The 10,980-nt window shown below is 34.1% G+C and overlaps 2 protein-coding genes across 2 annotated transcripts; both read left to right on the forward strand.

Moving 5' to 3' along the window:
* The first annotated feature begins 7,122 nt into the window (after positions 1 to 7,122).
* Positions 7,123 to 8,736, forward strand: Amx (TM2 domain-containing protein 3 almondex). Its single transcript, XM_076321819.1, has 5 exons — positions 7,123 to 7,527; positions 7,605 to 7,672; positions 7,740 to 7,883; positions 7,958 to 8,223; positions 8,295 to 8,736. Exons 1-5 carry the CDS (start codon positions 7,437 to 7,439, stop codon positions 8,428 to 8,430), a joined length of 705 nt encoding a protein of 234 aa, XP_076177934.1. The 5' UTR covers positions 7,123 to 7,436; the 3' UTR covers positions 8,431 to 8,736.
* Positions 8,737 to 8,910: 174 nt separating this feature from the next.
* Dmap1 (DNA methyltransferase 1 associated protein 1) lies at positions 8,911 to 10,899 on the forward strand. Its single transcript, XM_076321700.1, has 6 exons — positions 8,911 to 9,014; positions 9,090 to 9,701; positions 9,772 to 10,102; positions 10,200 to 10,341; positions 10,413 to 10,567; positions 10,640 to 10,899. Exons 2-6 carry the CDS (start codon positions 9,145 to 9,147, stop codon positions 10,742 to 10,744), a joined length of 1,290 nt encoding a protein of 429 aa, XP_076177815.1. The 5' UTR covers positions 8,911 to 9,014; positions 9,090 to 9,144; the 3' UTR covers positions 10,745 to 10,899.
* The last annotated feature ends 81 nt before the right edge of the window (positions 10,900 to 10,980 follow it).

Here is a 10,980-nt window from a genome sequence, read left to right on the forward strand (position 1 = left end):
AATTCAATTAATCGCTTTTTTAGATAGAAAAATCTTCGTGATGAACACTTGTGAATCGATAATCGATACGTGTAGCCTTGACAATGTCGGTTGGACCTCAATGACAACAATTCCATTGCGAACAAAGAATATTTTAACGAAATGATATTTTATGCCATTATTTATACTAGGCCATTGTTAATAATTATTTCATCAACGGTCCTACAACGATTGTTAATAATCATGATAAATAAACGTCAAGATATTGCGAAATCTGCGAAGGCGAACGGTTTCCGTGAATGTTTGTTCATTTCCGCGATTGTTATTAATATTTACGCATATCTCCAATATTAATCGAACAATGTGCATTTTATTTATGCACTACAAATGATTAAGTAACTTATAGAAATTGATTTTGATCGAGATTCGCAGTAAAAAGTGTTTCGTAAAGTTTTCAATCATGGAAAGTAACAATTGTTCATTAAATACATTAATTTAACATTTGTTTAATTTTTATAATTTACACAATACGCGTAGAAGTTGCATTTTTTACTTGAAAGCACCGAAATTCAATTAATCGCTTTTTTAGATAGAAAAATTGTCGTGATGAACACTTGTGAATCGATAATCGATACGTGTAGCCTTGACAATGTCGGTTGGACCTCAATGACAACAATTCCATTGCGAACAAAGAATATTTTAACGAAATGATATTTTATGCCATTATTTATACTAGGACATTGTGAATAATTATTTCATCAACGGTCCTACAACGATTGTTAATAATTATGATAAATAAACGTCAAGATATTGCGAAATCTGCGATGGCGAACGGTTTCCGTGAATGTTTGTTCATTTCCGCGATTGTTACTAACATTTACGCATGTTCTCAATATTAATCGAAGAATGTGCATCTTATTTATTCATTTCAAATGATTAAATAACTTATAGAAATTGATTTTGATCGAGATTCGAAGTAAAAAGTGTTTCGTAAAGATTTAAAGCATGGAAAGTAATAATTGTCTATTTGGTACATTTATTTAACATTTATTCAATTCTTATAATTTACACAATACGTATAAAAGTTGCATTTTTTACTTGATAAGCGCCGAAATTCAATTAATCGCTGTTTTAGATAGAAAAATCTTCGTGATAAACACTTGTGAATCGATAATCGATACGTGTAGCCTTGACAATGTCGGTTGGACCTCAAAGAAAAATTGAGATCGCGAACAAAGAATATTTCAACGAAATGATATTTTTAGCCATTATTTATACTAGGACATTGTTAATAATTGTTTAAACTGTGGTCCTACGACGGTTGTTGATAATTATGATAAATATACGTCAAGATATTGCGAAATCTTCGAAGCCGAACGGTTTCAGTAAATTTTTGTTTATCCACCCGATTGTTATTAACATTTATGCATGTTTCGAAGATTTATGTTACAGAATGCATCGTATTTCTACATCGTGAATAATTGATTTGCCTACAGAAATTAAATTTGAACGAAGATGAAAGTAAAACTTTTTATTTATATGTTTCTCGATTTTCGATCGAAATTAATATTTGTAAAGTTATTAATGATTTATAATGCACGAACAAGATGCAAATTCTAATATTAATATTTGGAATGTGCGTAAATGTTAAGAACAATCGCGTGAACATACAAAAATTCACTAAAAGCGTTCACCTTTACAGATTTCAAAATATCTTGATATTTATTTATCATAATTTTTAACAACCGCCGTAGGACCATAGCTTAAACAATTATTAACAATGTCCTAGTATAAATAATGACTTAAAATATCATTTCGTTGAAATATTCTTTGTTCGGGAAGGAATTTTTCTTTGAGATCCAACTGACATTATCAAGGTTACACGTATCGATTATCGATTTAGAAATATTCTTCACAACGATTTTTCTATCTAGAAAAGTGATTTATTGAATTTCCACTCTTTTAAGTAAGAAGAACAACTTCTACGCGTATTGTATAAATTATAATAATTAAACAAATGTTAAATTAATGTATCTAATAGACAAATAACACTTTCCATAATATAAAGCTTTACGAACCACGTTTTTACTTCGAATCTCGACCAAAATCACTTTCTATAAGTTACATAATCATTTGTAATGCATGAATAAGTTGCACATTGTTCGATTAATATTGGGAACAAGCATAAATGTTAATAACAATCACGTGAATGAACAAACAATCACAGAAATCGTTCATCTTCCTATATTCCGCAATATCTTGATGTTTATTTATCATAATTATTAACAACCATCGTAGGACCATACTTTAGACAATTATTAACAATGTCGTAGTATAAATAATGACTTAAAATATCATTTCGTTGAAATATTCTTTGTTCGGGAAGGAATTTTTCTTTGAGATCCAACTGACATTCTCAAGGATACAGGTATCGATTATCGATTTAGAAATATTCTTCACAACGATTTTTCTATCTAGAAAAGTGATTTATTGAATTTCCACTCTTTTAAGTAAGAAGAACAACTTCTACGCGTATTGTATAAATTATAAGAATTAAACAAATGTTAAATTAATGTATTTAATGAACAATTGTTACTTTCCATGCTTTAAAACTTTACGAAACACGTTTTAACATCGAGTCTCGATCAAAATCAATTTCTATAAGTTTCTTAATTAATTGCAATACATAAATAAGATGCACATTGTTCGATCAATATTGGGAACATGCATAAATGTTAGTAACAATCGCGGAAATGGACAAACATTCACCTAAACCGTTCGTCTTCGCAGATTTCGCAATATCCCGATGTTTATTTATCATATTTATTAACAACCGTCGTAGGACCATACTTTAGACAATTATTAACAATGTCGTAGTATAAATAATGACTTAAAATATCATTTCGTTGAAATATTCTTTGTTCGCGACGGAATTTTTCGCTGAGATCCAACTGACATTTTCAAGGCTACAGGTATCGATTATCGATTCACAAGTCTTCATCGCGATGATTTTTCTATCTAAAACAGCGATTAATTGAATTTCGGCACTTTTATGTAAAAACCACAACTTCTACGCGTATTGTGTAAATTATAAAAATTAAACAAATGTTAAATTAATGTATTTAATGAACAATTGTTACTTTCCATGCTTTAAAACTTTACGAAACACGTTTTAACATCGAGTCTCGATCAAAATCAATTTCTATAAGTTTCTTAATTAATTGCAATACATAAATAAGATGCACATTGTTCGATCAATATTGGGAACATGCATAAATATTAATAACAATCGCGGAAAGGAAAAATCATTCAACGAAACCGTTCGCCTTCGCAGAGTTTGCAATATCTCGATGTTTATTTATCATAATTATTAACAATCGTCGTAGGACCGTCGATGAAATAATTATTAACAATGTCCTAGTATAAATAATAGCTTAAAATATCATTTCGATTAAATATTCTTTGTTCGCAATGGAATTGTTGTCATTGAGGTCCAACCGACATTGTCAAGGCTACACGTATCGATTATCGATTCACAAGTGTTCATCACGAAGATTTTTCTATCTAAAAAAGCGATTAATTGAATTTCGGCGCTTTCAAGTAAAAAATGCAACTTCTACGCGTATTGTGTAAATTATAAAAATTAAACAAATGTTAAATTGATGTATTTAATGAACAATTGTTACTTTCCATGATTTAAAACTTTACGAAACACTTTTTACTGCGAATCTCGATCAAAATCAATTTCTATAAGTTACTTAATCATTTGTAGTGCATAAATAAAATGCACATTGTTCGATTAATATTGGGAATATGCGTAAATATTAATAACAATCGCGGAAATGAACAAACATTCACCGAAACCGTTCGCCTTCGCAGATTTTGCAAAATCTTGATGTTTATTTATCACAATTATTAACAATCGTCGTAGGACCATAGTTGAAACAATTATTAACAATGTCCTAGTATAAATAATGGCTTAAAAGTCATAAATTTGTTGAAATATTCGATTAAATCGAACAATGACATTCGAAGTAACGGTAAGTGATTAAGTGACCTCGAACAAAGACGATCGGAGTGAGGGAAGTAACCTTGATGTGGGTATATAAGGAGCCCACGGTTAACGAAAATTTCACTTCAAAGGGAGCCTCCGAGGTGGACGGATCTCTCGCTGTGTCGATTTTAGGTACCTGGAAGGGGGCCCCCCCACTCTTGGTAACCGGTACTGACCCCTGGTAGGGGGTGGTCAGTACTGGCGACCAGTCCCTTAATGCTTTCTTTTTTTTTTTTGACTTTGTTTAATTTATTTTATTTGTTCTCTGATTTTAATTTCTACTTGTTTTTAAATATATATTTTTTTCCACTAACCAACTTCATTTCTATTTTCTATCATGTCTTGACTTTAGGTTTCTCTTAGGTTTTTCTCGTCGCATCCGGGGATCTTTAGGAGAACTCCTAACTCGTAGGATCTTTAGTTAAGCTTAGACTAAGTTAGTTCTAAGGCCACCATGTACGAATATCTGTGATCTGCCGAGCAATTATCCAATCTTTAGCTTCTTTTTGCTCGCTTGCTCGTCACTCTCAGTCCGGCCACCTCTGCTTGTTGCATAAGCAAGTGACCGGCCGTGAAGGTGGACCGAACGCTCGATCGCCGTCTCTTCTGGTGCGTCCGCTTTGAGAGAGTATATGCTGCGGACACAGGGGCAGGTGTTCGCACCGGTCCCTGCGGAAGCCCTTGATCCATCATAAGACCCTCTCTTCGTCATCCTCTGTGAGTCAGGTCCACGCTCTGCGTGGCTCCTGGCTGCGGAGTTGGGAGAAACGGGGCACTCCTCTAGAGGAGTGGACGGCGTCGCGCATATCCTTGAGAATCGGGCCCACTGAGGGGAAACGGGACCGACCTAGTAGGGGCAACTCCACGGTTCGTGTCGCGTATTTCCCAATTTTGCCTAATTTTTCCATAACGTAATTGCTCGGCAGAATTAAACGAGGAGATCGAAGGAACATTGATTCCTTCTATCTCTGCAGTTAGAATAAGTTAGTTTTAAGGGTGTGATCTGCCAAGCAATTATCCAATCTTTAGCTTAATTTTGCTCGCTTCGTCGTTCCTCGGTCCGGTCACCACTGCTTCTTGTACAAGCAAGTGGCCGGCCGTGTAAGTAGTCCGAACGGTCTATCGCCGTCTCTTCCGGTGTGTCCGCTTCCAGAGGGGGCATGTTGCGAGCACAGGAGCAGGCATTTTTGCCGGTCCCTGCGAAAGCCTCCGAAATAAGACCCTCTCGTCGTAAAGATGGAGAAACGGGGCACTCCTCTAGGGGAGTGGTAGGCGTCGTTCGTTTTCTCTGTAATCGGAACCACGGAGGGGAAACGGGATAGACCTAGTAGGACCAACTGCACGGTTCGTGTCGCGTCTTTCCCAATTTTGCCTAATTTTTCCGTAATGTAATTGCTTGGCAGAACTAAACGAGGAGATCGAAGGAACATTGATTCCTTCCACCTCTTTGGTTTAGTATCTTCGTTTGTATCGCGTATCGAGGGAGATCGATGGAACTTTGATTCCATCTATCTCTCTCCGGGTCTCCGCTCGCAGCAACCTCCACGTGGTGAGACCTGGTAATCGGTATTACTCGCGGCGAATAATACTTCAATGCGAGTAATGCCGAGCTAATTGGCTGCGAACTTAGAATAGTTATTTTAGATATAAGAACAAGTACAATAATTTAAAAACCAACATTTTTGTAATGCGTATGAAGGTATGAGTATGTTACTGAGACGAACGAATGCGATTGTATTTCCAATGTATCTATTTACTTCAATAAATTCGTTTCAAGTAGTAACACAAAAGTTGTACTTTCTTTTTTCCCTCGGCTATCATGTGCTCCTGATGCCAAAGTCCCAAAATCAGCGAGAAATTCTAGCAAAACTTCAGAAATCTATTCAAAACTGCCGCAAAAATTTCAATTCGCGGAAAATCTTGGAATTTGACGTCATTTCCAACAATCCGCGAAATAAGGATACCTCCTCGGCTATCATGTTCTCCTGATACCAAAGTTCCAAAATCGACGTAAAAGGTTGGCAAAAGTTCAAAAATTCGTTTGAAACTCTCGCAACAATTTCAATTCGCGGAAATTCTTGGAAATGACGTCATTTCTAAGAATCCGCGGAATAAGAATACCTCCTCGGCTATCATGTTCTCCTGATACCAAAGTTCCAAAATCGATAATTTTCTAATATTTTTGTCACTTTCCATACTTTGGTAATAGGAGAACATGATAATCGAAGAGGTATTCCTTTTTTGTCGATTGAAATTTAGCGTGAGATTCGAATGAATTGCGCTACATGCTACGCCTCTTAATTTTACATCAGAATTCTGCGTCTTTTTACTTTCCATTTAAGAACAGCATTTCTAAAGCTCTTAGTAATGTTTTTATTACTGTTTTTTTTATAATTTTCTATTGTTTTAACTTTATTTGTGAACAGAATATGAATACAATTAATGAAGGAAGTGTGTATGACAAAAAAAGTTAAGTACTGAAAATTTTTGTTTCATATCACAAGTGCTTTAGTCAAATTCCTTAAACAGTTCTATCTTGGGAGTGTTTATATAAAAATAAATGTCCAAGCTACTAGAATCGAATTATAGAATTCATGTTGCCATCTGCAGTCAAAAGTTCAAACTATTTATCTACAAAAGATGCTCTGCAGATGGCATACCATCTACTCAGAATAGCGGTTTATTTAAATAATATACCCACGAATGTAGTAAAATGCAAATATGTATATTTAATAATAATAATAATAATAATAATATATTTTCTTGATCGATAAGCTATTTTATAAAGTTTAAATAGAACCATCTAGCGTATCATCCACACAATTAGAAGTTAGTAGAAAATAAAGGGAGCAATAGGTGTGTTTTATTCTCCTTAAACAGAGTGAATCATGTATCCTCGGTGTATCTACTGTTGATTAACTATTGAATTAAGTTTTCATAATGATTTTGAGCAGTTAATACGATTTAGATGTAGATAGTGAAGCGTTAGGAGGAAGATATTTGAATTGATAAAATATCCTATGAAAAAATTTGTCAATAATATTGCTTATTTCTCATGTTGCAGATAATTTGTGACGTGTTATCTAGGAACTTAGATAACGTCAAAGAAATGAATATGAAAAGTCTAAGATCATTAGTTTCTAGAATCACGTTGCTTTGTTTTGATTTCGATCGAATTTAAGAATCATTATTCTTAGAATTATATTGTATACTAGATTGGAAGGTTGTAACATTGCTTCTTAAATTTGAGCAAGTGAAGTTTTGTATGTCACAAATTTCGTGCTACACGTGAAACGAATAAATTAGATGAACGAAACTATGCTTTCCATACGTGAATAAACGAAAGGTTATCGAATTTCCGGATTTCTAGAGTATCAGTTTGATCAATTAAATATTTCCCATAATGAATGTTATGAGGATCAATTCGCGAAATGTATTTTTTATTCTTTTGGCAATTTTGTCAAGTACTGTAAAACAGGCTTCCATGGGTTATGGTAAATCATAGTTAACTTGAGTGTTACAATGAATTGTTTCTTAGTAAAATATTGATTGTGCAATATTTTTTTTACAGATAGTATGATTAATTATGCTTTGAAAGAGGCTAATGTGAATTCTACACCAGCATACAGTAGCAAAAAGGTGATATAAAAGTTACAACATTGTTTAAGTAATAAGAATAATTGTTAAGAAACTTCAATGTTTATAGGAGGAAACAACAAGATTGTGTCCAAATGGTATTGCTTGTTCAGAGTTAAGCGGAGAGTGTTTAAAGTGTAATTTAAATCCCAATTGTGTGTACGGAATGGTATACATTGCAAATTGTTCTATTTCAGAACACATTGATTGTGTTGTAAGTAATATAGAATATATAATATCACCTTATCCGTTACATAATATACTGCAATTGATACATTGAAATTTAAGGGTGAGCAAACCTTTCAAAAAAAATATGTATGTCGTTATTGTTATCAAACGGAACATTGGGAGCACGAATGCCATCAAAAAAATTCTTGTAGCTCTGTGGCATCCCCTCGACAATATTATAGAACAAATTGTACGGTGAATGACAATATATTGTGTCTGGGACGACGGAAGTTTATGAAAAACTTACTGTGCAATTGGACTGTGGGATATCGTTGGTCTACTGCCCTAATTTTAAGCGTTACTTTAGGAGGTTTTGGAGCAGACCGGTACATAGTATATAGCAAATTTTTAATTATAAAGTAAGAATATTTCATCTTTATCGGCTCACATATTGTAGGTTCTATCTGGGTCACTGGCAAGAGGGAATTGGTAAATTGTTCAGCTTCGGAGGACTTGGTGTCTGGACACTGATCGATGTAATACTTATTTCTATGGGTTATTTAGGTCCGGCGGATGGATCATTATACATTTAAATACTTCTGATAATAACAGGAGGTGTATCAATCGTAGAGGGAGTGAAATCTCTAGTTTAAATATGAATTTCACTGGTTATTCTTCTAATTAGTGTATAAAAATATGAGCATTTTTATTTATTACCTTTAAAAGAACTGAACTCTAATGTGATATGTATGTAAATATGTTAAATAGTTCTCTTTCATAAGTGTAATATTTTTATTAGTCATAAGCTGTTACCTGAGACATACAATCTTCTATATGTATAAATACAGAATTACAAGTGTATTACTATTTGATTTAATAATAAAACATTTACAAATTTATTTTTTTTTTATTAGTATTTACGAATAACGTTAAACTGTTGCAGCAGATAATTATTCATAACATTTTTTATTCTATCGTTACTTGTAACGATAGAAGCGCACCACGTGGGAGAACTCCTAATATTGTACTCCTCAAGTGGAACCGTTCATTCAAAGTTCTATGACTGTTCGTGAACGTCGTAATATGTCAGTCGCGTTGCAGTTTGCGAGAAGAGTTCTTTAATAATTGCGTATGCAGAACATATAAGAACAGCGATCAAAATTCAATTTCATTTTACGTAACTATCACGCACTTTTTGTTGCATACACTTACGGAAATAGCAATACATTTGTTAAATGGTAGTTTTTTGTAGTATATAACCTCAAAGTCTAAACAGGAAAGACAAACGTTTGTCGTAAATTGACAGAATGGCAGACGTACGCGATATATTAGATATTGAGGTGCCTACTACCAGTGAGCTTACAAAGGAATCAATTATAGGCAGCGATAAGAAGAACCGAAAAAAATATGAATACAAAGTACCAAAAAGACCAGAGGGCATGCACCGTGAAGTCTTTGCATTGCTGTGCAAGGACAATAATGATGTACCACCATTGTTTCCGACAGATACAGCAAAAGGATATAAACAAGTTCGAGCTAAGCTCGGTATGAAAAAGGTTAGACCATGGAAATGGACGCTATTTACTAATCCTGCGAGAACAGATGGTGCAGTCTTTCACCATTGGAGACGAGTTGCGGATGCAGGAAAAGAATATCCCTTTGCTAAATTCAATAAAAAGGTTCCTATACCAACATACACCAATGCAGAATATGTTCAACATTTGGTTACAAATGGATGGACTCGAGCAGAGACCGATCATCTTTTCGATTTGTGTAGAAGATTCGATTTGAGGTTCATTATAATTAAGGATAGATGGGATCGAACAAAATTTCCTGCAAGATCTGTGGAGGATTTGAAAGAAAGGTAAGTAAATGTACGATTTCGTGCCTATTGCTATTTTCAATTACTTATACAAATAACCACAAACATTTAGGTATTATCAAGTGTGTGCTGCTTTAACAAAGGCAAAGTCTCACACTGATAAGGTTTATATATTTGATGCAGAGCATGAAAAACGTAGGAAAGAACAATTGAAGAAGTTGTTCGAAAGAACACCGGAACAAGTCGAAGAAGAACAAATGCTATTAGCAGAATTAAGAAAAATTGAACAAAGAAAAAAAGAGAGGGATAGGAAAACGCAAGACTTACAGAAATTAATAACAGCGGCGGATCATCAAGCAGATCCAAGGAAGAACGAGAGAAAATCGACAAAGAAAAGCGGGGCTTCCGCTAGAAATAGACCAAATAAAACCGATACTTCTCATGTAAATAATTCATCTATAATAACAGTTTATATTCATGTACTATTTTATAGATACTAAATTCGCATGGATATGTACATATGATACGAATGAATTTTAGACAGTGGAATCAGCCGGAATTAAGTTTCCAGATTTTAAAAATAGCGGCGTTTCGCTTCGTTCTCAGAGAATAAAGTTGCCGAGTAGTTTAGGTCAAAAGAAAATGAAGGGTATCGAACAAATGCTAAATGAACTGCGATTAGGTATATGCAACATCGGTAATTTATTCATCTTGTTTCTAGTCGATTGAGTATTAATATGGTTTTCTTTCTAGAATTAAATCCACCACCCACTGAGCAAACGTGTCAGCAATTTAACGAATTAAGAAGCGATATTGTTTTACACTACGAACTTAGAAGCGCATTATCGACATGCGATTACGAGTTACAATCGTTGAGGCATCAATACGAAGCTTTAGCTCCTGGAAAGGTATTATTTTTTCAAACATGCATCGGTAAACCTTGTTCTTGCTAAATATCGATACTAATATTAAATTTTCAGACGTTAACGATACCTCCTGCGCTGTTACCGAAAACGGAGCCTGAAGTTAAAGCCGATATAATAGACGTGGTGGGTTCACCCAGCATGCCAACTATTACCCATTGAGTTTCGGAATAAATTAATTTCCGTACAAACTGTAAATAACTTTGAAATCGTTGAATCGTGGTATTCAAGATATCGGATACGCTTGTTAAACGTTTTACTCGGTGTACCATTTTTTACATTGTATTGGCCAATCAATAAAAATAATTTAACAGACGCTAAAATTGCCGTTATCACTCAATCATCCCCAAAGATTCTTTCCCTTTCCCAGTCTTACCAAATTTAAAGATGCGTTGAAA

Source organism: Ptiloglossa arizonensis, chromosome 10, assembly GCF_051014685.1.
Source record: "Ptiloglossa arizonensis isolate GNS036 chromosome 10, iyPtiAriz1_principal, whole genome shotgun sequence".
NCBI lineage: Eukaryota > Metazoa > Arthropoda > Insecta > Hymenoptera > Colletidae > Ptiloglossa > Ptiloglossa arizonensis.

Coding starts and splice junctions, on each gene's coding strand:
- Amx (XM_076321819.1), top strand. CDS start 7,437: ATGAATGTTATGAGGATCAATTCGCGAAATGTATTTTTTATTCTTTTG. Junction 7,884..7,957: donor CAGAACACATTGATTGTGTT/GTAAGTAATATA, acceptor TTGAAATTTAAG/GGTGAGCAAACCTTTCAAAA. Junction 8,224..8,294: donor GGAGGTTTTGGAGCAGACCG/GTACATAGTATA, acceptor CACATATTGTAG/GTTCTATCTGGGTCACTGGC.
- Dmap1 (XM_076321700.1), top strand. CDS start 9,145: ATGGCAGACGTACGCGATATATTAGATATTGAGGTGCCTACTACCAGT. Junction 9,702..9,771: donor GTGGAGGATTTGAAAGAAAG/GTAAGTAAATGT, acceptor ACAAACATTTAG/GTATTATCAAGTGTGTGCTG. Junction 10,568..10,639: donor AAGCTTTAGCTCCTGGAAAG/GTATTATTTTTT, acceptor TTAAATTTTCAG/ACGTTAACGATACCTCCTGC.